At 40.9% G+C, this 27092-nt stretch overlaps 1 protein-coding gene across 3 annotated transcripts in view; it reads right to left on the bottom strand.

Moving 5' to 3' along the window:
- Wdr37 (WD repeat domain 37) overlaps positions 1-27092 on the bottom strand; it is a 64671-nt gene that overhangs the window by 18172 nt on the left and 19407 nt on the right. For all 3 annotated transcript variants that reach the window (XM_029468304.2, XM_021180364.2, XM_021180365.3), the window contains 8 exons: positions 25840-25935; positions 25510-25574; positions 21455-21590; positions 19559-19630; positions 16388-16432; positions 14131-14207; positions 7906-8146; positions 6402-6543 (listed from right to left, as the gene is read on the bottom strand). In XM_029468304.2, coding sequence (XP_029324164.1) covers positions 6402-6543; positions 7906-8146; positions 14131-14207; positions 16388-16432; positions 19559-19630; positions 21455-21590; positions 25510-25574; positions 25840-25935 — 874 coding nt within the window. The remainder of the gene's footprint in view (positions 1-6401; positions 6544-7905; positions 8147-14130; positions 14208-16387; positions 16433-19558; positions 19631-21454; positions 21591-25509; positions 25575-25839; positions 25936-27092) is intronic.

Here is a 27092-nt window from a genome sequence, read left to right as displayed (position 1 = left end):
CACATTTTAAAGCTAAGTACAAGTTGGCTATTATGGTGCTCACCTGGAATCCCAGCACAGTTCAGGCCTCTCCTCAGCTATACATTCAGGTCAACGAGAGCCCAAGTTAAAATAAAAAAGATTTTACCATGGTTTAAGTGTAGTTATTAAGGGAGAGAGGGGTGCCATGAAACTTTGTTTCCAAAAAAAAAAACAAAACAAAAAACGAAAACAAATTTTATACAAATAAATTAATAATTAAAATAAAAAATAAGTACCATCCTCTAAAATCTCCATCATGAGGCAACTTGACAGCAGAAAGCTTCCCACTTCTCCCTAGCCTATAACCCAGTGATTCCCACAGGCTGACTCTGACAAAGAACAAAATGCAGTTCTAATTAAAATAGACTGCCATCTAGGTAAAAATGTCATTTTCCAAATATGCCTTCTTAAAAGCGGGAGAGAAAAAGAGAGAGAGAAAGAAAGAAAGCTGTTGCTATAATACAAGCTACTTCTACATTGCTGAGTCTATCTAGAATTAAGTATTTCGTAGTAACTACCTCCCACCCACAAGATACTTGCCAATAAAGGCATACAAAAATTTCATAACCTCAAAATAATCATTATGATTTTAAGATAATTTTTGTTTTGTTAGATGCAGTTCAGTTTCCTTAGAAGAAATCGCCAAAGCTCACACTGAAAATAAAGCTACAGTTGTGTATAAGAAAACACCAAAAAGAAACAAAAAGCCTTCTCTTCTCAAATACTCATCCATGCTGAGCTAATTTCAGACTGCTCTCAATGCCAAAGTTTATTCACACTTGTAAACAAATTGTCAGTCGGGTATAAACTAGTCATTGGCCACCCATGGAGGAAGTTTAATGACCAGTGACTGCCTCAACTGTCAATTCCTTCTCATAGTCATTGAAACAAAACAAAGGGAGGGGGGAAGGAGGGGAGGGAGGGGAGGTTCGGAACATGAGGAATTGGGATAGTGGAGAGGAAAGGAAAAATGCCAAGCATGTAAACAAGACAGTGGTACCAAGAGGATGAATCTGAGCCTGGAGCTGGGGCCTCCGATTATTTATAAGAAGTCAGATAGTCAGCTATTTCAAAGAACAGTAAGTGGGTTTAACCTAACAACCTCCATAAATGTAAGAGATCCTGGCACATGTATGTATCATCCGCACTACATATAGTTCAAGATCTTCTTGATCTGGGGCGACCAGCTTAAGAAGAGGGTGCAGGATGAAGAGGGGAAGCACTGGCTTGGGAAGTACATACTTGGGCTACTAAATTCCACTACCGGGTAAGAACTAAATTATTATACGAATGGGCAAATTTAGAAGAAAAGCACTGAATTTTCATGCCAGCTCTTGATATCTTAGATAGAAATTCAGGGAAAACAATTATTTCAGTCACTAGCTGAAAGTCCAAATTTTCCAAAGTAATCATCTATTTTTCCAAAAGCAAGGATCAGCTTTGCATTTCTGTTACTAGTAAAGCAATGCTATATAGAGTAACTAAAATTATTCTTTAGATAAACTGGGATACACAGAGCTACTAAAGACTGATCCAGTAACAAATACACCTTTACATTCAACAAATACTACAATGGTAGACGACTTCCTATTATAATGAAGAGATACAGGATGAAAATCAATGCAACACATCAAAAACATGTTAAAAGTAAAAGCCTTGAACCAGCTGACATCAAGGAGTTCTGTCTGTACCCAGCAAACATAATGATAGAACAGTTTTTTATCTTATAGTGAAGCATTATATCTCAAATCCCTAGTTTTTCAAAAAGGCAGCCAAGTCAAGTAGAGAGATAACAGAAAGAGAAAATGAAAAGAAAAAAAAAAAAAAAACCTCTCTCAATTCCTTGAGAAATTGGATCACAAAATTGAGCTGACAATCTTGATGCTTATATAACTATACCCTGCCTTAAGAAAACCCAATATACAGAAATTCAGATTAACTGGACAACTGTTAACTGTTCACATTAAAGGCATTGGTTCTTTAACTAAAAGAATTTATGCTGAATTCCCATAAGAACATACCTTAAAATACAATTTTCAAAAAAGTTGCATATCATGTATGAAATATGCAAGAAAGGCTTCTGTAGAAATACTGTCTCTCTCTAAACAAAGATTCACTAAACAGCCTTCTTACAGTCAACCTTTTAGAGCGACAGCAGTAAGAACAGCAAACATAAGAGATAAGAATCTGACTTTTGAACTTAATGAAAAGACTCCAGAAAATCATCTTTGTTAGACTAGAAGACCGCACTGTGAAAAGCCCCTTACCATGTACTCATTCAGAGGATCTTCCAAAACAGGGCATCGGGGAATGGTACAGCCCACTGCAGCAGAGCCTGCAGAGCCTGCAGAACTCTGTGAACACACCAGAGTGATGAAGCAGGAAGGCCAGGGCTCATTTTCTTAGATCATGTTCAGAACAGCAGACTAAATGATGAAAGAGGACCCACACTGCAGACCCTGGCCGTTCTTCTGTTCTTAATGAAGAGTTAAATCGAGTTTGCTTTTACTAAAAGCATGCCCTTTATGGATCAGAGATGCACATCTACATGCATTTACTACCTGCTATTTGGTTGTATAGGCTCAAGCTTCCGGAATCCATGACAAAGATGGAAGTCAACAGTCACTATGACGACTCCTCAGATAAAACCACGTGAACTGTCTCATTTCCTGTTTTTCTAAATGTGAAGCGTTTCTAAAAGCTTACTGATCATTACTAGAAATATTTTGTGTTCAATAAAGATATCTACAGCCCCATCTGCTGACCAAGTCCTAAACCTACATGAGAAAGGCCAGAGGGTACTTTTTAAACTCAGCTACTCTTTTTTTTTTAAAACATCGTTTTCTTTTAATTTTATGTGTATGGGTGTTTTTCCTGTGTGCATGTCTGTCCATCACTTGTGTGCCTTGTACTGAGGAGGCCAGAAGAGGGCTTTGGATCCCCTAGATCTAGAGTTATAGACTGTTGTGAGCTAAGACATAGGTACTAAAATCAGACCTGTGTGCTCATAGAGCGCCCAAGGCTCTTGACCACTGAGCCAACTACACAAAATTTAGAAGCAAAAGAATCCAGCCAACTCCTGTCAATCCAGAAAGGCTTGAAAAATTGTAAATTTATCCTTTTTGATAAAGCAAGGAAATTAGTACCAAAGAAAAAACATTTTGATGCTTTTTAGAGATACACATCAATGTGATATGCTAACTCATGACTAATCAATAAGAAAAGAGAAAAAAGTAAATGGTTAGAGCAGTCTGATTCATGTATTTTACTCTCGTTAAAACTTCCACTTATCCTGTGGTTACAGCCAATCTAACTACTATCCTATATCTCAGAAAAGCTGGGTGGGAGAGAAGGCTCATGTGAATTAGAGACATTTACTCTAAGCCTTAACTCAGACACACTCAGTAAGAGAGAGATCTTTGAGCTTGAGTTCAGACTAATCTACAAAGTGAGTTCCAGGACAACCAGAGCTACGTAAAGAGATCCTGTCTCAAGGTGTGTGCCTGGGGTTGGGGGGGGGGGGGGATGTTGGGGGGGCTCTTTCCCTTGCCAACTGTGGTATTGGGTGAGCTAGCCCAAGGCAGGGCTGGAAAGTTTGTCCTGGTGGTATGGGTGCAGGAGACCAACTTAGCTACCACCCAGGCCCAGTTCCAGAGCTTTGAGTTGACTTGCCCCAACACCTATCTCATCTACAAACAACTGAATGGTGTGAAGAAGTCAGTCCTGCAGATTCAAAGCTGCAAGATCTCCATGACACAGGGAAACAACAGGATATTTGAGAGCAGTCCTAGTGAGGATCTGGTATTGATAGTGTAGCAGAAGCCAGGGGCCTCAAAACAGACCAATGACTCATTGTAATTAACATTTGCAAGTACGGGTCTGTGGACAAAAGAGTACACTGTGGGTCACATTATAGCTTCCATGACAAGATTTCATTTTTATGTTTTGTTTTGGATTCATTTCTTCTTTTGAGGGGGTTGCAAGGGTGGAGGGCAAATATCAAGGGATGAAGAGACAAGTGGGATTGGGGTGCATGATGTGAAACTCACAAAGAATCGATAAAAGGTTATGGATGGATGGATAGATAGATAGATAGATAGATAGATAGATAGATAGATAGATAGATAGATAGATAGATAGATAAATGTATGTTCCTTAGGCCAGATGTGGTAGCACATGCCTTTAACCAGTGCAGGAGGAGTTCCAGGTTAATCTAGTCTATATAGTCAGTTTCTGGACAACAACAGCTACATTGTAAGACCTTGACTCAAAAAAGGTAGTTGGGGGAGGGGGGGGTGTCTCACAACCAGTCATGGTCCTCATATTGCTAAAACAACTATTTCATGTAATAGCAAGACCTTAAAAGCTGTAACACGTACCTCCATCAGTTACCAATAATGCAAATATATTCTCCTCTCAAAGCATGAAACAAATAAAAATGTTTCAAATAACTAGAGTGTGAATTTTAAGTCTTTAAAATTCACCACCACAAGGCAAGCTGAAGACACCAGGAGAGACTGACTTATTTCACTCCCTGAGAATTAAACTTCACTGAAGCCAGGCAGCCTCATGGTGGCTTCTCATGGCTTACTTTCTCCTGAATGAAGATGATACCTGCCAAGACCTGGCAACCTCAAATCCAACCTGTGAGTTCTGACTCCATCTGGCCAAGCACACCAAGAACTTATAAAATCCTGGCTGGCTGTGTCTGGACCTTTATCTGGACACAATGCTCCAGCCTGTACCGGTTCCTCACAACTTCTATCCCGTCCTTGCAAGCATGGCTAAGGACAAGTTAGCCAGTCTCCCTGTGACCTCCATCTGCTCCACTCTACCCACAGTACAACTGGCTTGCTCTGAAAACAAAACTCTCTTCTTGGCCCAGCTCCCATCTCTGATAGATTTTGCTTGCTCCAGTGCAGGTAGCAGAACCAACTGAGTCAGATGCAGTGCTATTTTCCAGCCTAAGGCATCATCCTACCATAGGAAAAGGACAGCAATGTCTAGAGACCAGGGAACACGTAGAAGGTTCAGTGGCATCAGGAACCCAAATTAAAATGACAATAAAGGACGATAACAATCAAAATGACAAGCATATCCAGAAATGCTGGCCAGTGAGGGTGAGAAGAATGGCAGACTGGGAAACCTGATCCTGGCACAACCCTCTTGTAATCAGTTGGCACAGATCATCAATGTTAGACTCACTTGATTAAAGGCTGCTGGGAAAAAGATAGCCACATATCTCAAAGTGTCACTTTAGTAGCTCCAAACTGGAAGACATAATTTTCCAGGGAGAAACCTGGCAGACATTACCTTAGCTGTGTCATGAGGAGATAGATAAACAATCTCCTTGTTTATTGAAAAGACCAAAGACTATACGTTTGTGGGAGAAGTAAGTTGAGGCAGCCTCATGCTTAGCTTAACTTGCTTGACAGAAGTAAGAGGGACACAGACTAGACTGATGATCCGTGTATGCATGTGTGTGCACACGCAGCTCTAGAAACTTCCTCTCGGTGTATCCACGGCTGTTCCAGGAGCCATGAGAGGGGCTGGGATGGAGATCATAAAGGAGGTGGGAAACAGAGGGACTGCTGGGGTATGCATGAGAGGAAAGCATATGGAGGCAGGCTGGGAGAAGCAAGGGAGCCAGATGGGGAAAGGGGAACATCTGAGAAAGTGTGACACATGGGTATGGCAATGTCATTATTAAACCCAATACTTTGTTTGCTAGTCTAAATTAACCTAATTGCTAATCAATGAACTTTAAAGACATATTACACTAATTTGTGAGTAAGCTGTGAAGAGCTTACACTGGGCCGGTTAACAGACACCAAGGATTATGCTCCCACTGAGCATGCCCGAGGATTATGCTCCCACTGAGCATGCCCGAGGATTATGCTCCCACTGAGCATGCCCGAGGATTATGCTCCCACTGAGCATGCCCGAAGGTTATGCCCCCACTGAGCATGCCCGAGGATTATGCTCCCACTGAGCATGCCCAGGATTATGCCCCCACTGAGCATGCCCGAGGATTATGCCCCCACTGAGCATGCCCGAAGGTTATGCCCCCACTGAGCATGCCCGAAGGTTATGCCCCCACTGAGCATGCCCGAGGTGCTTCCTGACTCTTCCCTGAGGGAGCCACCCACCCCCAGCCCCTGCCACATTTAATCCCATTCCCTTTCTTGAAAGACTATCAGAGCTTTCTTTTGGTCTTCTTCTACGCCTTTGGAAATACATACCAAAATGTTTAGAGACAGAGCGACCATTATGAAAAAAGAGATAAATTTCAAATGGTAGAAATTAAGATTAAAGTTTCAATGGCAACCTACAAAACTTTTTTCATACATAGTTAAGATCTCTAAAGAACTGTAACTCACTCCGTGTGTCCTTGGAAAACATTCACGGAGTGGATGGAAGGGTCCCTGAAATCCCAGAGTCGGAAAGTTGTGTCACGGGAGGAGGTCACCACGAGCCGCTGGGTGGGGTGAGTACAACAATGTGTTAGCTCCTGGTCATGCCCTACAACCAAATACAACAAAAACACAGGGTCATCCACCTGTAGACACACAGTGAGAGGGAAGCTTTTATAAAAACACAAGAGTCAAAAACATCCGTCATCTTTACAGTCACCACTAAATATCAGATGGAAAAGTAAACTTAGGGGATTACCTAAGTGGTATGGAAGGCTATCTCCTCAGGTGCCTGAAGTCCCTTCGGCTATCTACATAAAAGAGTAGGGAACTAGATACATTATAACTCAATTTCTGGTCTTAACAGCTAGAGGGCCAGAAAAACTAACAGGCTGACTGCAACAAGAATAGCTGCTAATGGTGTAATTTTATGGGCCGTTAGAACATCCTGTCTTGCATCTGGGCAAAACCTGTAAATATATCTGTCTATTAATGGAATATATACTAGACTAAAGAAAATAACACATGTAACTAAGGTCCCTAAATCAGTCAACTTTGTGTTAATCAAAAGAAAGGCTGTTCTCAGTGGCTGGTCTAAACAGCTAGAACCATTCAAAAGGCCAAAGTCCACCCAGAAGCTAGAGAAGCCAGGGCAACAAAGGCATGCTCCTGCTGGCCTGGAAGCCAGCATCCTGCTAGGGGAAGGGGCCTTTCCTAGGCCTCCTGGATGCCCAGAACATACCTAACTCACCACTACAAGTAGACACCCACAGCGGAGGAGCAGCCACCACAGACATAGAAAGCCTAACAAGGAAACATAGGATTAATAGACTCCTGTCTGTTATTTAAGTTTATTGAAAAGGGGCGGGGGGTGGGAGGAGGGTGGATTGTCAAAGAGAAACAGAATACCAGTAAAACAATCATTCTTCCAATATGGAAATACTACAAGTTACAGTTCATCTCCTGAAGATACAATACAGCCCCAGCCACATGGGTACAAGAACCTGGGTGGGTTCTTCCCAGGAACCAGTGAACATGGAAGAGCAACTCCACGTCCCAGAGACCTTGCCTAAGCTGCACCTTCACTTCAACCAGGTAGACACCCGCAGCTGAGGAGCAGCCACCGCTGACATACAAGGCCTGACAAGGAAACATCGAGGTAAGAGACTCCTGCCTGTTACTTAAGTTTATTTAAAAGGGGTGATTGGGGGTGGGGGGTGTCAAAGAGAGACAGAATACCAATACAACAACCATACTTCAAACACTGAAATACTAATGCTACAGTTAATCTCCTGAAGGTAAAATGCATTTAACTATAAAGAGTTCTAGTAATCAATCAGAAAGGATCACCAAGAACGGCAACCTTAGAGTCAAGAGCACTAAAGAAGGGTCCTAGCCTGGAAGTAATTTATAAACTCACACATAAAAACAGCCCAACTAGGAAGAATCTGAGATGTTCCCAGCAAGATACCTGTCAGAGAGTGAACAAGTTCAGATGTCTCCACATCATACAGGTTGGCAGTTCTGTCCCATGAGGCTGTCACCACTTGTTTCCCACCAACCAGCCAGTCAGCAGCAATAACCACACCCTGGTGGCTTTTGAGAGATGTCAGTGGGACTCGGACAGTAGGACAGTCACTGGACACGTCTCCATCAATGTCAGGCTCATCTTTATCAGAGCATTCTATTTCATCTTCACCAGAAATTTGTTGCTAAGGGTAAAAATCAGAGAAAAAGACTTTATAGGACTCTTTAGTTTTTTCTGAAAAGGCTACACCATTTATCTTTCTAAATTTAGTCACCATTAGGGTCAATATAAGCATAGTATCAGATATGTAACTAATGCTTAAGGAATGCTTTCTCAATGTTGAGTCTTAGCTATAAAAGTCTTAGTTATAATACCCTGAAAAATGCTAAAGCCACTATGGCACCAAAAGAATTAAAATTCACTTTCACTAATCAATAAAATAGCAAATAAAGCAATTTTCAACATTTTCTATTTTTACCACTTATTAGAAATACAGTATGAAAATTTAAAAATACATTAAAATTCAGTAATATTTCACAATACAAAATGCATTTTGATTCCTTGGAGACCATTTAAAACACTTTTTAAAAAACTCCTAAATTATAATAACTTACAATTCCATTGTTCTAACAATGAGAGATCACTTGATTTTTCCTGTATTAATTAAATCTTTTGTTAAAAGCCAGATAACATGAAAATGTAACAGCAGTCTATAGTCCAGCTCTTCAAGGAAATGTTTATTCACTCAATAAATATTGATTAAACTGTCATGCTATTTATACGGCAGAGAAGATAGAGGACACCTGTCATGCCTAAGATGATGCTTACTCTAAATGATATAAAGCTGGCATAAATACAACTGGCAAAGCTCCTGACCTTACAGGAGAGAGGCACTACACATACTCACAAAACATACACATAGTGGCTAATGTAAGAATGAATGTCATGTGTATACATACTAGGCTGAGCATATATCTCATGAACAAAATCCACAAGAAAGTATGTCATCCGTGTCACCTGCCCTCCATGGTATGGAACGTGCTGCGCATGCAATCAGGTGGGGGTGAGTACTTTGAAGAGAATAAGAAAGGGAGCAGGAGATACAGACAGCCGAAGGGCTGCAGTCTTACACAGAATTACTGAAGACTAACAACAACTGAGTCCCATTATGGAAAAGAAAGGAGAAAGGTATGCAGACAGTGAAGGAATATCCTTCCACGCAGAAAAACAAATAGAAAGTCTTTCTACTCTGCTATATAACTGGGCTTGCTTGTGTGAGGGGCAATGTAGCAGGTGGTATGGAAAACCTGGTAGGCCATGGAAAGGACTCTGCTCTACTCTGCATGTGGTAGAAAAATCCTCACTTCTGAGCAGAGACATGTTACCTGAATTAAACACAGGAAAATGAGAGGAGGCTGCTATGCACTGAACTGTGTCACCCACCACACACTCACATGCCAAAGCCCCAACTGCAAGACCTCAGAATGTGACCCTAGTAAAAAAAAAAAAAAAAAAAAAAAAAAAAGGCCCTTAAGAGGCAATTAAAATTGGGTTGAGTGTAGGGCCCAGTCTACCATGACTGATGTACTGCAGTAAAAAATTACTGTAGAGATACATACAAAGAAAGATCATTCGAGGGCACAATGACAAAGTAACCACCTGCTAGGCAAGGACAGAGGTCTTAGAATAAACCAACCCTTGCTACCTTGTTCTTAGACTTCCAGTCTACAGACTATGGTAACACAAATTGATGCTGAAGCCACTAATTCCAGGAAAAACCAGGGAAATAAACCTACAGGGAAGAGAAGTCCAGGTGTGGGTAGTAGTAATAAGACTGACTTACATCCTCTCAGGAATGCTTCAGAATTTGTCAACAGATATATATATATATATACACACACACATGGAACACACACACACTGAAGACAATTTAAAGTCTACGGTCCAAACTCCTGAGTGACTGGTGACAGCACAGCTGAAATGAGCAACAGGATAAGAGCAACAGGTTAGGGTATATCCAAAACCCAATAGCAGATACAGGACATCCAAGCAAGGTATTGATTAGATGACAACTGAAGTCTAGAGTTATGAGTAAATTCAGGATGCAAATTGAGACCTACAGTAACAGCTGGTCCTTAAAGTCACAGATGCTGAATGAGACCAACTGGACTAGTACAGGAAACAACAGTTAGGCAGCACACACACACACCAGTGGGTAGAGCATCGGAGAACCACCCAACAAGATTTAAGGGAAGGAAGAAACAGGAAGAAAGGCTGTTAGAATCTCCCTTCTAGCAGCTTCAGTGTCTACTGGACGAGCAACCGTGAAGGCAGCACTGAGGACAAGCAGAGTTGCGGGGACACTAAGCTAGACAAGTGGGACTCAGGAGGGAAAGAGTGAACTTTCACAGACACTGCTAAGATGTTGGTGTCAGTGGGGTGATAGTTCTGGGAGGGCGCTGCGACAAACGTGTGCTGGTGTTAGAGCTGTTCTGAGGAAAGAGAAGCACTGCAGAACCCATCAAGAACAGGAAGTAGAACTCTACTGACAGAACAAGGAATTACCAGACTACGCTAACATCTGCTAAGACTGCAGGGTGCATGACAGTACACAGGGTAGTGTAACTCTTCTAGGAAGCCACACGTGAGTGACAGGTGAAGGAAGGGGAGCTTGGGGAAAACAGGTACAGCCTAGCAGAAGAAAGAATGTGATAACTATAAAGCTCTAAGCATAGCTGTGTTCATTCAGTATGGGCCAGAGTACAGAAAGAGTATAAAAAACTAATCCTCGAAAGGCTTACGAAGGGAAACCAAATCAGACCCTCTAGTCCAAGCATATAATAACTCATGCCTATAACCCCTGTACTTTGGAGGATGAGGCAGGGCTACCATAATTTCAAGGGCACTCAAGAGTTAAACAGTGAAGCTGTTTCGAAAGGAAACAGCAGGAGGACAAGGGAAGCCCTGCAAAGAAAGAACTCTTTCTCCAAAGCAAAGGGAGCCACTGACATATCAGCATATCCATTACTCTAGAAAGAGGACTCCTGGTGAATCATGAAAAGGGAGCCATAATGGGCTGCCACTAGATAAGACTCAACTAGCTAAAAAATGGGGAGCCTGAAAAAGTGTGAAAAGGTTAAAGACTGGTAAAACTGGCTCCCTTCTGCATCAGTGAGAGCTTCATTCCCAGGCTGTGCTGGCCAAGAGAATAATGACTCCCAGCATATAAACATATCAAGACAGGAAGGCAGCTACAATCACCGGAAAAGCCTGTTGGGAACGATGCAGTAACACTGGAGCCCTGAGCTGTTTCTGGTAGAACTGTTCAGACAGGCCTGGTTCTTTGTCATGAGGCTTCTCAGCTCCCACACCTGCACCAGAGAAGTCTTACAGCCCCTATACCTGGCCTGCTGCACAGTTCTGGATGGCTCCTTGGACAAGGATCTCTTTGGCTAGGTACCGAACATAGCTTCAACAAAGAATGTTGTATGTGACACCTGACACACTGTCTTGTCTGTCTTGCACTTCCCACGTAACTATGCTCAATGGTGAGCCATAGGAAAACTCAGCGGGTCTCTCTCTTGGATGCTGCATAACAGTTCCCCAGTGCTTTCACTGAGGGGAAAAAATAAATAAAAGTAAAAAATAAAATACCTCAGATGGAGCTACCTCCTCAGCTCCTCAGATAAGCAACACACAGAGTTAAGATCATGTACATGGTTTGGGCCTTATTCAGGATCTTTTCCACTGCAGAGATCACATTAAAACACAAGGCTCAAAAAATACTAAACCTCATGTTTTAGAAGGTGAAATGACATAAGTTAATTTGGGAGAGCAGAAGTCCATGATAAAGGTACCAACAAGTTTGCTTTCTGATTAAGATCTTTTCCTGCCTGGCAACAAGTTGGCCTTTCACATAATGGGGAGAAAAGAAAGCAGGGTCTCTGATGTCTTAATAACACTAAGATTATCAGACCAGGGCCCTCACTATCGTTTCATTTAACCTGAACTACTTTCTTAAAGATACTGCCTCTAATTAAAGCCACTTTAGCATACAAATTTTGGAGTGACACAAATGCCCAATTGTGGTTTGAATAGGAATGGCACCCCACAGACTCATGTGTTTGAATGCTTGGCCTGTAGGGTTGGCACTATTAGGGGGTGTGGCCTTGTTGGAGGAAGTGTGTCACTGTGGAGGTGAGTGGGCTTTGAGGTCTTAGAAGCTGAAGCCAGTCACTTCCAACTGCCTGTGGATCAAGATGTAGAACTCAGGCTAGAGAGATGGCTCAGTGGTTAAGAGTGCCGACTGCTCTTCTGAAGGTCATGAGTTCAAATCCCAGCAACCACATGATAGCTCACAACCATTCATAATGAGATCTGATGCCCTCTTGTGGTGTGTCTGAAGACAGCTACAGTGTACTTACATATAATAAATAAATAAATCTTTTTTAAAAAAATGTAGCCGGGCGGTGGTGGCGCACGCCTTTAATCCCAGCACTTGGGAGGCAGAGGCAGGCGGATTTCTGAGTTCGAGGCCAGCCTGGTCTACAGAGTGAGTTCCAGGACAGCCAGGGCTACACAGAGAAACCCTGTCTCAAAAAACCAAAAAAATAAAAAATAAAAAAAAATAAAAAAATGTAATGCCAGGTGTGGTGGCACACGCCTTTAATCCCAGCACTCAGGAGGCAGAGGCAGGCGGATTTCTGAGTTCGAGGCCAGCCTGGTCTATAGAGTGAGTTCCAGGAAAGCCAGGGCTACACAGAGAAACCCTGTCTCGAAAAACCAAAATGTAGAGCTCTGAGCTCCTTCTCCAGTATGCATCCCACCATGACGATAATGGACTAAACCTCTGGAACTATAAGCCAGCCCCAATTAAATGATTTATATAAGTTGCCATGGTCATGGTGTCTCTTCACAGCAATAGAAACCCTAACTAAGACGTCATCCATAACATTCTAACCCTGTGCCTCCAAATTACGGAGCTTTTTTACACTGAAAAATGTTTATTCTATCCCAAAACAGCAATACATTCAAACATTAACACTAAGTCTAGCGTACATTCTTAACACAATACCATTCAGATTGGGAAGTCTGTGTGAGAATCAAGGCACAATTCATGCCTAGGGAAAATTCATATTTATCTATAGCCCACAAAAAACAAACAAGATATATAAAATATAACACCATGAGAGCAAAAGAAAAGAATGGAAGGACAGCAGGTTCCAAACAAACCCCTAGTCCAGCAAAGCAAACTTCATTAGATCTAAGACTCAACAGCAATGCTCTTGGGCTCCATTCTTTACCTTTAGATCCACTAAGACAATCTCTTCACCAGTGACCAGCTGTGGCACGGGCTGTAGCATCCTGCCCTTTCCCCAAACCAAAGCGAGGCCAGACAGATGGGCACAGGCTCCTAATCCTAGCTCTGAAGAGGCTGGGGAAAAATGCAAATTCAAGGCTTGCTTGGGCTGGGCTACAAAGTAACCTCGTCTCTTAAGAAGAAACAAACAAGCCTGGGGGGGCGGGGGGGTACCACACCTTTAATCCCAGCACTTGGGAGGCAGAAGCAGGCGGATTTCTGAGTTCGAGGCCAGCCTGGTCTACAGAGTGAGTTCCAGGACAGCCAGGGCTATACTGAGAAACCCTGTCTCAAAGAAAAAAAAAGAAGAAAGAAAGAAAGAAAGAAAGAAAGAAAGAAAGAAAGAAAGAAAGAAAGAAAGAAAGAAAGAAAGAGGAAAATAAAACAGAAAGGCATGGAAGATGAAAACCAAGAAGCCAGCCCTTTCAAAATGAGGACAAAGCAGCCTCAGGACTAAGCCAGACAGGAGGAACTATCTCTTTATCCCTAAACACTTTCAGATCCTGTTCCTCTATCCAAAAGAAGACGAATGGTTATAGCCAGGCAGTTCCATTTCCTGGTGTTTAGAGAACCCAGCACTCTGACAGACTTCCTCCATCTCTCGCTATGCTCTGTTTTCTTCACCCCATCTGTCTAAGGTGGAAGACTAAATTCACAGTTCACATCTACACTAATCTTTCAAAACGTAGGTCAGTTAAGCCACATTGGACCACACCAGATACCATCAGCTTATTCTAAAATCTGAAAACATCCAGAGTCCTACATGAATAGACCAGCAGAGAACTGTCAGAGTGACTAAACATGCTTACACTAGTGTCGGCAACAGGCTGAGGTGTTGGAAGCTGTACCACGTATCTCCAGATGTGAGCAGTCTGATCTCCAGAAGCTAAAGAGACAAATAGGGAAGATTATCCACAGGGCACACCATGCATAAAATGTCCTCTTTCTTACATCTGTGGCCAAACATAGTCATGCTTTTCTAACTTACATATCATTTAGTAAAACGAATATACTTTATTTAAATAGTGATTTTAGACTGTACAAGGCTATTAATAGAATACACGTACAAAATTAGGATTATTATTGCTATTACTAAAGAAAATATTCAGTCGGGCGTGGTGGCGCACGCCTTTGATCCCAGCACTCGGGAGGCAGAGGCAGGCGGATTTCTGAGTTCGAGGCCAGCCTGGTCTACAAAGTGAGTTCCAGGACAGCCAGGGCTACACAGAGAAACCCTGTCTCGAAAAACCAAAAAATAAAAAATAAATAAAAATAAAGAAAATATTCCCCTTTGAGAAAAATTTTGAAGTTAAAAAATATGTAAAGAGATTTTAATCTATGTAATAAATATTCTATTGCATTACACTTATGACTATAACCGAGTCTGAGATGTTTCAGGGAAAGCGAATGATACTTTCATCCATTCATTATTAGCAGGACTTTACAATAAGCATTATTCACTTATGTTCCTTTTAGCGCTACATATTTGTGTTGCTTTCCTATTCCTGAAGCAGAAGTTTGCAAGAAAATGCTTTGACTAGGAATGAAAGAAGAAGGACAGCCATACAGGGCACTGAAGACCCCTTCCTCCAGAACAGTTACCCTCACCCCTCACCAACATGGTCTGCTTTCCACCTCCTCTTCACTGCTGCAAAACTTACCTAGAGTTACCATGAGCTCAAAGTCAATTTGTAATGGCCAGAATCAACTGATCGTCCTGACTTGCACTATGTAAGAATGGCAGTCTAATTTTCTTTTCTCCTTTAGCTGTCTCAAAGTTCCTATTAGTTCCTTGTTTAGATATCACTTGGTTTCTCCTCTCCTTTCTAAGCCTTTGATATCTAAACACATACAGCTGGGCATAGTGGCGCACACCTTTAATACCAGCACTTGGGGGGCAGAGGCAGGCAGATTTCTGAGTTCAAGGCCAGCCTGGTCTACAGAGTGAGTTCCAGGACAGCCAGGGCTACACAGAGAAACCCTGTCTCAAAAAAAAAAAAAAAAAAAAACAACCCACATACAACTGCCACTGGTCTAGCGTCTTCTCTCTCTACCAGTCACACAATAAGCCTTCAGAGTCTTCCCCGCTTTCTCTCCTCAGATCTGTAGTAAGGTAAATCTGGGGTATGATCACCTAGGACTGGGAAAATGATTTAGAGAACCTTCCCATTATCCTCTCACATGTGAAAAGCCTCTGACCAAAACCAGTAATCACTGTCCACCACACATGAAGAATTCATGGTGGGCTCCTTCGCTAATACACAAAGAACCCACCCTGCCATCTCAGCTCTCGGACTCTACAAGCCAGCAATGGCCCATGGGGAAAGCACAGGCACATCCCTGTTCTTATAAACGAACAGCATGTCCCTTCACCTGCTACAGACACATACTTTCATGCTACAAAAGCAGGACAGAGCAGAGACAGGTGTCACATGGTCTGTCAAAGATAATATTCCTAAATGGTTTTTCAGAACTATGCCAATCTCTGGCCCATCAAAGCCAACACATATCCTCCAAGATTATCATCTGTATCCCAAAACATGACCCCACAGCTCTCAGACAGTTTTATAGAAATAATCCTCAGTACAAAAGGCTACTTTCCAAAAGCAGCAAATGAAGCTATATTTTTATTTGCTTGTTTGACTGATTGATTGATTGACTGACTGGTTGGTTGGTTGGTTTGATTTGGTTTTTTGTTTTTATTATTTTTTGGGTTTTTTTTTTTTTTTTTTTTGAGACAGGGTTTCTCTGTGTAGCCCTGGACGTCCTGGAATTCACTCTGTAAGACCAGGCTGACCTCAAACTCAGAAATCCACCTGCATCTGCCTCCCAAGTACCGAGATTAAAGGAGTGTGCCCTCACTGCTGGAGCCAGTATTAAACAGGATGAATACAAGTTACTGAAGCTTAGGTAAATGACTTAAAGAGGAATAAAGTAATTAATAAAATATCTAACTTTCACAAGTACCATGAATAACTCTGATAGTACTAACAAAAGAATATAAAATTTATAGCTGTTTTAAGATTATTAATAATTTCATTCAAGAAAGGAGAAGATTCTACATACCAGTAAGAGCCAACTGCTCTGAGGGATGGAATTTTATAGAATTTACTGCAAAATAAAAATATTACAAAAACAGGTTTAAGACAACAAGTATATGATACTGATAGATTAACTATGTAAGAATGTAATATTTCTTACTATAGTGTACATGTTACAAAGTTAATTAAAAATTTAAAAATTATGCTAGTGCATTAGACTCTCTGGTCTGATTAAACTATGAATTAATGTATAAGTTAGAACAGAGGTATAATAAAAAAACTAAAATATGAATTACTTGAAAAACTACAGGATATACAAGAAAGATTACTAATCTACTTTTATACACAGGTTAAGTAATTTAGCGTTAAAATAAATCAGGATAAACAAAGAAAATGAGGTTATTTGACAAGAAGCAAAAACGAACTGTAGTGTACCGACACCGCCTGTGGGCCTCGTCCTGCGTCTTGCCCAGCTTATAGAACCCTGATCTAGTCCACAGCAAATGAAACCACAGGAGGAGAGAATTCTAACCAGACTCAAGAATGAACAGGGATTCGATTCTGTTCTCTCATGTTCTTATCCACCTTCAGGATACTCAAAGGTAAGTTTTGGCAATGTTTCCTGAGGAAGCGTTCATTTTCTTAATAAACAAACATAAGCCAACACAGAGAGCCTCAGCAGCCTTCTGCCTGCCTGCCCGCCTGCCTTCCTTGTATTCAGATGAATTACCTTAACGGATAAATGAATACTCAGCAAGTAACAAGCACGCACCCAGCTCGGTGGGACTCATCAGGGACTAAAAAGATTCCAGGCTCATCTCCCTACTAAGGACTTTCCTAAAGCAAACCCCAGGTTTTAGAATAGACTTGAAACCACTATTCGTCTACCCAGGGAGCTGAGAAGAACCAACCTTCATGACTACTTCACAAAGAAAATGCTTATCCCTTAGACAGAATGTTGTAAAAATTCTGGCAAACCTCAAAGAATTATGTCAGTACAATTTTATTAGCTATGCCTTTAAAATGATGGTTTACTAAGAAACTATGTTAAAAAGAGAGCAGATTCTATTTACTTTCAATATTGAAATATAAATAATGTAGTATAAGCATAATGTTAAAGGGCAAATTTATTTTAAAAGTAAATTGGGGAGAGGGGGTTTAGAGAGATGGCTAAATGGTTAGAGCTCCTGCTATTCTCATAGAAAGCACTGGCTCAGCACGCAGCATCCATGTAGCTGCTTGCAAGCTGCTGTAACTTGCGTTCCAAGAGATTTAATACCCTCCTCTGACCTACTTGGCACCAGGCACACATATGGTGCATATATTTTCAGATAAAAACAATACACATAAAATAAAAATAAATATTTATTTATTATAAAGTGAATATATTTTTAAAATATTTTTAAAAGACATGGAGAATGTAATATATGTTCTAAAAAATTTTATCATATGTTTTAGTCCCTAATAGTTAATTAAATATTTTAGGCACTGTATTTACAAACTAAGAAAGAAAAGACTAGTAAGAAACGAACAAAAGAGACAAATAGCAGCAAGAAGAGCTAGAGAAAATGAAGAGTCGGGGTCTACGACTTAGAGCCCTCATCACAGAGCAGACCACCAAGCTGGTCAGGAAGGTGCTGGATTCAATTAGGATTCTCGAGTGGGTGCAGCTGTGCACAGGCTAACGGTGATGCTGACTTGATGAATGTGAACTAAGCTGAACTCCAATGGGAGTAGAGACAGTCTTAAGACAGACACTTGTGTCCGCTCTTTGCTACCCAACTATACCCTTTTCTCCACTGGAGAATTACTGTGTTTAACAACATGCTGGAGCCTGGCTGAAGCAGAAGCTTCCACTCTATACATATAAATGTATTTAAGGATTAAAAACAAAAAACAAAAACCTCAGGACTAGAGTGAGTGGGGATCTTACATAACACCCAAAGACTCTTTCAAAAGTGAGATCTTTAAACACCCTCTTCCTCAGCTGAGACTTAAAGCAAAAAGTTTCTTTAAGAAAATGGAGGACCTGTGGTCCATCCAATAGCTGACTGTGAGCATCCACTTCTGTGTTTGCTAGGCCCCGGCATTGTCTCACAAGAGACAGCTATATCTGGGTCCCTTCAGCAAAATCTTGCTAGTGTATGCAATGGTGTCAGCGTTTGGAAGCTGATTATGGAATGGATCCCTGGATATGGCAGTCTCTAGATGGTCCATCCTTTCATCACAGCTCCCATTGGACTTGCAAACTTTATATGCCCCAGTACAGGGGAACACCAGGGCCAAAAAGTAGGAGTGGGTGGGTAGGGGAGTGGTGGGGGGCGTGTATTGGGGACTTTTTGGATAGCATTGGAAATGTAAATGAGGAAAATACCTAATAAAAAAAAAAAAAGGAAAATGGAGGCCACCTGGCTAAGTGGTTAAGAGCGAGAGCTATTCTCATAGAGAACCAGTTTTCGCTCCCAGCATCCATGTAGCTGAGAAGCACAAGTTCCTGCCCTAAGACTATCTCATCACTAAAGTCATATTATGTTCTAGCTTTTGTCTTATTGATTTCTATGAATTAAGATCATCAAAGGCACAGTGGAGAAGAAATCACACACACACACACAAACACACACATGTGTGTTCACAGACCTAAGTGCCCAGTATCAAGCCTATCTATCAAAGCTAAAGACCAGTGGTAGCTGACAAAGGAGGTAAGTGAAGAGGTAAGCAGCCTTGCACAAAGACTGGATAAAGACATTCTAGGTGGAAGAAATTTACATACATTTAGGAGAAAAGTACAAAAATAAAATTTGGTCAGAACACTATTAATACCCAGGTATAGCTGGAGAGGCCAAAGAGAGCTACTATAAGATATTATAAACTACAGAGTCAAACAATCAGTGGGAGCATCCTTTATTTTGCTTGAGCAAAGTATTACGGATTAATGTCTAACACATGGTGTATACTCAATAATTACACAGCTCTACAAGGTAGACTAATATGCAGCACACTGAAGCATTAAGCTTCATCTCTTTATTACTCATATAGAGTAAAACAGTTTACTCTAGGCTCTGACTACACTGTACCCTGACTGACATCAAATGTAAAACTTCCAATCACTACAGTTTACTGTTAGGAATCATTTGTAAACCAAGCGCCAGGTGAGGTGCAGCTCCCGGTTGCTGCGCTCTCTGAGGTCAATGCTTACCTGAGCCCACATGGCCAGCGTACTTGACAAGACATTTGCCAGTCTCTATGCTCCACAACAAAGCCGTGTGATCTACAAGATGAAGAAGTCATAACTTAGCCATCACTGATATTATAGTCACTTAAGAAATACAGTAATGCTCTAAAAATGGCAGGTCACAGCACCCCTAATAGTTATTTTTATTTTATGTGGATGGGCATTTGGCCTGCATGTATACCTTTGTATGCAGTACCCTTGAAATACAGAAGAGGGCACTGGGTCCATTGGGGCTGGACTTGAGTGGGTGCTGGATCTCTGGAGGAACAGCCCGTGTTCCTAACCACTGAGCCATCTCTCCAGCCCCCAAAGTTCCTGCAACTTTGGTTCTGCTACTTTGTACAATTCAGCTGACCTAGAAAAGTCTCCAACACCAGAAAGGCACGAGGCTGGGGCTTGTCTTGGAAGCCACAGAACTGGAAATGGACAAGGACAAAGGGACTTGGTTTCCTACTAGACCATTACACGGAGGCCATCATGTGTGCACTGGCACACAGAAGCCATTTATATCACAGCTCCACTATTTTATCCAAGTAGTAGAGCTTCCCAGAACATCTTGTAATTCCCACAATCAATTAGTCTCCAAATTCAGCTCAATTATTTGAGTAATGGCAGTTCCTTTGCACTTTATCCTTGCACAGGCACTAAGGCGGGGAAGAAAATTCTGAGAAGAAATAGTTGCCACTTATCCAAATGAAATTTCAGAAATATTATAAAAGTCACCCCCTCTTTTTTTTAACTAATACTTACAAACCATCCAAGATGTTTAAAGTACAAGAACAATTTCAAACAGGAAAAGAAACTCTCAAACACTCTAACTAGATTTCTTGGGCTCTTTTACTTTTAAAAGCCAGAATCTAGTGAGAAAGTAATTTCTCACAAGCTAAAAGTAATTTTCAACAGCCAACCATCATTGTTAACTTTAGCAATTTTATCTGAAGAGGTAGTATGTTAGTTAGACTAGTCTGAGTTTTCATAAACTATTGTGCTGGTGGTGAGACCTGTGACCCATGAAGAGCAAACTCCTCTGACAACACAACAGGCTAGAGAACAAGCATTTTTCAGTTGCATACATAACGCTTTCATTGGTGGAAGAAAAACGGCAGAAAACCTGCTCCCAAGGCAGAAGCACCTTTGGCTTGAAGAAAAACAAAGAATCCAAAAACAACACCAAAAAAAAATTCTAATGTGTAAAAAATATCCCGCCATGTTGTTCCTACCATCCAAATACTGATAGCCTCACATGATACATACCTAGCTAAAGCCAAGTATCCCCTTCCTCAAAAAACAGGAGTCCAGCCTTGGCTGTGACATCCACCCATAAGACTGTTACAAAGGAAGACTACAGGTCTCAGAAAAAAAATGGGTGCTCCCAAGTCAAAACAAAAACTTTGCCGGGCGTGGTGGCACATGCCTTTAATCCCAGCACTTGAGAGGCAGAGGCAGGCAGATTACTAAATTCAAGGCCAGCCTGGTCTACAAAGTGAGTTCCAGGACAGCTAGGGCTACACAGAGAAACCCTGTCTGAAACCCCCTCCCCCCCCCCCCAAAAAAAAAGCTTTTCCTTTCCTTTCTCCTTCCTTCCCCTTCATCTTGTTATTTGTTTGAGAGACAGTGTGACAAGATTTTATATCGCAGGCCATGCTGGCCTACAACTTGAGGTCCGCCTGCCTCCACCATAAGTGTTAGGACTCTGGCTTATCTTGCTCCAAGTGGATCCAAAAGCTTTAGTTTTAGTAACTCTTCCAGCACACTGTTGTTTCCAGGAACTGCTGTGCTACTGCCAACTGAAAGTCACTTCCATCAGTTATCAATCAAAGTCATAGCTTAATAAGCCAGCTGCAACAGTGTCTGGCTCACCAGCAGATGCTGTCCCAAGAACAATAGGCTGTGTCCTTGCAACACTGACATCCCAGATGCCATCCCTGTGGCCAATATACTCCTTCACAAGCTGGCAGATGGCCCTGGATGTGGTAGTCTTAAAGCTGGAAACAATCTAAATTGAGAAGAAAAGAAGTACTTTTAAACACTTACTAAATTAAATTAAATTTCTTTAAGTTAAAAAAGGCAAACAGCAAAAAGACATCTTGCAAAATGTGTAAGTCACTTAATAGAATATTGTAAACACCACCAGAATATAATACAAGCATGAGCAGCACTGAGATGCCTCAAACAGTAAGACTGGTTTCCCTCAGCTTGCTATCAGAGGCTTCAGAAACACTTCCCCACTCTACCAGTCAGGTAGTCTACAAGTCAGGTAGGTAGCTAGCATCTTACTGCAAAAGAAAGGCACAGGTGGGCCTTGCAAGACATTCATCCCCAAATCTCAATCACCAAAGTGCCCCACCTTTTAAACATACACAAAGAAAAAGAGACAGTCAGAGAGAGAGAGAGAGAGAGAGAGAGAGAGAGAGACAAAGAGAGAGACAGAGAGACAGAGAGAGACAGAGAGAGTCAGGGAGACAGGATCATAGAGACCAAGAGAGACAAAGAGGGAGAGTCATAGAGAGACAGAGAGACAAAGACCAGACAAACAGAGACAGACAGACCAACCTACTAACACTGAAGATGTTAGATGTGTGCTCAAAGAACTTTCTTTTTTTTTTTCTGAATTTGATCATTTTACACCAACCACATATCAAAACAAAAAAAGCCCATGCTGCTGGGCAGTGGTGGCATTTTAATCCCAGCACTCAGGAGGCAGAGGCAGGCGGATCTCTGAGTTCGAGGACAGCCTGGTCTACAGAGTGAGTTCCAGGACAGCCAGGGCTACAGAGAAACCCTGTCTTGAAAAAACAGAAAACAAAAAACAACCAAAAAAAAAATCCCAAGCTGTAAGAGGAATTGAAAGACCACACTTGTAACAGATGAGGAGGTTTGTTAAAGAGCGTTTATTGAACACTTGCTTGAAGCCACAGGCCAATCTAGAGACAGCTAAGAGGTACAAAGGCCTTCTAGAAGAAGCTCATATTCTAATGGAAACAGACATGTGGTGATACAGATGAGGAACACATAGTAAGATCCTGTCCCATTTAATGACATATAACAAACAATTCTCATTTCCCTTATAATGAAGAATATAAAGTGAGGAAGAAACTAAATGCAAACTTTTCTTTAAACTTTTTAGTTGTGAAGCTGCTCTTAGATAAATGAGAAAGTTTCAACTGTTGGGTAACTCAAAAAAATATAAAAAATGATGAGTCTATGAAATCAAGCAAAAAAACAAAATCAGAATTTAATGAATTCATACAGCTTGCTTTTAACAATAATTTTGCAGAGCCCAGGACATGTATATAAATTTACTCTTACATAAATATATGCAGATACAATCTGTTACATCAATTAGGAATGTGCTTTCAAATTATCCCCAACACAGTAAAGACAAAAATAGAAAGCTCAATGAAGAGACTGACATTTTACAAGTATAATATAAGTCAATTCTATTTAACTTGGTTTAAACTTTATAGGAAACAGAAAAGGACTTGCTCAAACCTCAAACCCATCATTGTCATCTTACCTTTCTGAAAGCTAGGCTCCCTCCTAAAATCAACAAAAGTATCCCTCTATAATCTATAAGAGCTTCTGCTTACAGAAAACACAGAGATGCCCAACACTATGACATCTTAGGAGGAGAGAAGTCACAGACTACATAAAACTTGCCACCATCATAAGTTATGGTAAATAACATTTTCCAAGTCTCTCGACATTTCTAATATAAAGAATGCTAGTATACGGAACTATTGAGCCCCATTTCTTTCCTATCTTACCTATCCCATTCACAGGATAGAATGGAAGAGCACTATTTAGATACAGGATAACATGATGCCCATAATACTGTGGGATATCATCTCATGCTACTTCCATATGCTCATTATGCTTTTTAGAGAGAGAGAGAGAGAGAGAGAGAGAGAGAGAGAACGAACAAACCACTGACTTAAACAGGGCATGATGGAGCACGCCTTTAATTCTAACACTTATAAGGCAGAGGCAGGAGAATCTCTGAGTTCTCGGACAGCCTTGTCTACATAGGAAGTTCCAGGACAGTCAGGACTACATAGAGACCCTGTCTCAATAAAAAATAGACAAGCAAATAAACACTGACTTGGTCAAGATTACAAAGAGACCCAACAACACAACTGAATTACTAGAAGGAACATTTGAACAGAACAACAGCAGAATAAACAATGATATGATGTTTTCCCATAATCCTAAATCATTTTAACTAGAACACAGCCTAAAGCACTTTTAAAAAATCAGAAAGGCCCTTTTCCACTACAAAAAAAAAAAATACTTTCTAAAGAATATTTGCAAGCATTTCCACAAGTTGCTTTAAAGTCGTTTTCAGAGTAGAGTGTCTCCCCCATCCCTCCCCATAAGCATTAGCAATCAATCAGGAGCTGCCCAGGGGAAGGGAGTCTCTGTAGGTTGACTTCATACACTTCTGTGCTCCCACTGTCTCACCAAACATGCTACTTGCCTTTCATGGCTCTGAGTCACAAGGAGGGCAAGTAATGAATCTAGATTGTAGCATGTTCTTGTTGCATTCGTGCTTAGCTTTAATACCAAGAATCCATGCTGTGGTACAAATCAGAATATATCGTTACCAAATTATCTCTTCAATGTGGATGTCTGTGTTTCATTATTTTCTAAGATGAGTACATACAGTGTACAAATTGCTGTAAAGTTCATAGAATTTGCTTCTGACATATTCTAATCCTAAAATGTCGGCCATTAAAGACTGTAGAACTCTAATATATTTTAAAGCAAAATACTACTGTGCATGCCCTTACCTTTGTCCAAACCTTGTTTTTTATTGCTCATGGTAAAAGACTGTTATATATAAGCATATCTTCCTCTACTTCAGAAATAACCAGAGTTTTAAATCATAAGACCACACACTGTATACACAGAATTGTAAACATCAGAATAATCTATTTAATTCAAGATAATGTAATAAAAAATGAAGAACATAATTTTGCACTTCATTTTGAAGAAAAACTAGTTAATTACAAATTTCAAAAGTAAGATGAACTAGACATTACAACAAACAAAAATCCAATGAAACAGCAATTTACATTCCAGATGTTATCAAAGCACACAGTAGCAAAATGTCAACAATACTCATGCTCTCTCCAAAATAAAAATCACCAAGAATTTTTAAATAAGGAGAGCAGGCAGAGGCTAGACTTGCCCTCTTAACTGAAGTTTACCTCAGTGGACCTGCCAAATAAATGACTGTCAGTCCAAGATAATGAATTGTAAAAATGAAAAGCTGATCATATTTATGTAATCATAATACAAATTTCAATTTTTCCTCTCACATTTAACCAAAGGAATATACATTCTCCAGTTAGGTAATTGGTTTATCTTTTATATATTCAAAATACTCAAAATTAGATAAGTATAACATCTCCTCAAAATACTATTATACAATAGCTTTCCAGGCAGCTAACCCCTCCTCGCCACTGCAAGTCAGCCCTGGGCACTATAAAGGAAAACTCTTTGACCGCCCTACCTGCCTCACAAGCGCACCCTCACTGCCTTCTCCCACTCAGAAAATAGAGAAATAATAAAGAAAACGTAACTTTAGCCACATAGAACTTTCAACCCACATATTTAGCCATTATTTATCTCTCTAAATCCATATACTTTTTTATCAAGACAATAATCAATACAAAATATGCTGTTCTTCTAATGACAAAATATTGCTAATGCACAATACATCCATCTCACTGAAGTTAGAATCTAAGTTAGTATTTAAGCATCTATATACTATAGCCATTTGGCAATGGTTGTTTCTAGAAACCAGACATTTTCCTATTACACATTTCTAACTGGAAAATGTGCAAGTTAAAGTACACATCTGCACACCGCAAGCACCACATGACTGGTTCCAGAGCCAGTGCCTTGCATACCTTGCTGGTGGAAGCCTTGTAGGTGGTCTTCAGCTTCTGAGAAAGCTGACTGGTACTGTGACTGGCTGTGGAAGACAGAGAATCAACAATCAAACAACCTCAAACTCAAGGAGCACAGCACTGCATCGTGCAGCTGTGTCTTAGGAAGACAGGGAAACACCAAGACATGGGACAACAGCAGCACTAACACGGAGCCATTTCTCATCTGACCTAGACCTGAATTATGTATTCCAAGTCTGACTGGTAGCAGAGAGCAAGAGTCAGTGTCCCTCATAAAATCCCAGTTTTCTTCGTAAGTAATCTACATGCAATACATTATAAATATCATACCTTTTGTTTTGAGTTGGCCCTTACTCAATTCTGCCCCATCGATCGCTTGTCCTTCACCAGCTAATCTTTCATTAAGAGTATCAATTTCTCTGCGCACTAGAAATAAAAACATTTTTAAATGTAAATATGTATTCACCACTTGTAAACTAAAATATAAATGAATGTTGAATTGGGACTGTCAAAACAAAGATTTAAAGAATATTCTAAAAAGCAAGGTGATAATTTATACTTCGCAAACACTCAAGCCATCTTTCCATGAACAAAGTCAGAGCTGGGCATGCAGCTCAGTTGGTGGAGTACTCGCTCACGCAGCACGCATGAAGACCTGGGTCTCATCACACACCATAGAGACTGGCTGTGCATACCTACAATCTCAGCACTTAGAAGGTAGACACAACAAGATCAGAAGTTCAGGGTTATCCTCGGCTACATTTCAAATTCAAGGCCACTCTGTGCTACATGAGATCCAATTTTTAAAAATAAATAAATGAAAATCCACTCTTGTGACCCTGTTCAGGGTCTTAACCACACCACTTGCATACATCCAAATTCTTATTTAAAACAGCTTCCTTTTTGCTAGTTCCATGCATTTAAAAACATTCTGATACTGCCTAAGATTTACTAAAATATTTATAGCTTACCTGTGGATACTGCAACTGAGGAAAAAACATAGTAATCAAAGACTCCGAGAGGAGCCCCTCGCTCAGGCCTCAGGACAGTAGCGGACACCCAAGAACTCACGATAGACCAAGCTTGTTGCAAACCACATGAGGCTTTATTCAGGGAAAGCCAGAGCTCTGGGGACGACTCATATCCCACGCAAGGGGTAGAGGAGTCGACCTCGAGAGGAAAGAGGTCCCAGTTTTTGTAGGCCCTCAGGGGAGAAAGGAGAAGGGGGGGCAGTAGGGGATTTCCAGATCTAAACAATGTCTATTCTCAAGAAATGGGTATGGGAGGGGTACAAGGAAAGAATCTGGTGTAGGTGTAGCAACTCAGAATTGGCAGGGCTGTGGTTGCTGGGGAGATTTTCTGACTCTTTCTCAGCAACCAATATCACAAACACCTGGCAATAGGCTTCATCAGTGGGCACACACATGGGTCAAGGAATGGTCAAATTGGCAGACACACAGGTTCAAGAAGTGGCCAGAGCATTGTGCACCTCTATTTTTCTAAATCAGGGAAGCTAGTTCTGCTAACAGTGACATCTATCTTGCCAATTTCAGGGCTTCTGTGACCTTTTACATTCTGTCAGG

This window comes from Mus caroli, unplaced genomic scaffold, assembly GCF_978045245.1.
Source record: "Mus caroli unplaced genomic scaffold, Mus_caroli_1 scaffold_15, whole genome shotgun sequence".
Taxonomy (NCBI): Eukaryota; Metazoa; Chordata; class Mammalia; order Rodentia; family Muridae; genus Mus; species Mus caroli.
The sequence above is the reverse complement of the archived record's forward strand: the minus strand, read 5'-3'. Positions and strand labels throughout refer to the sequence as shown.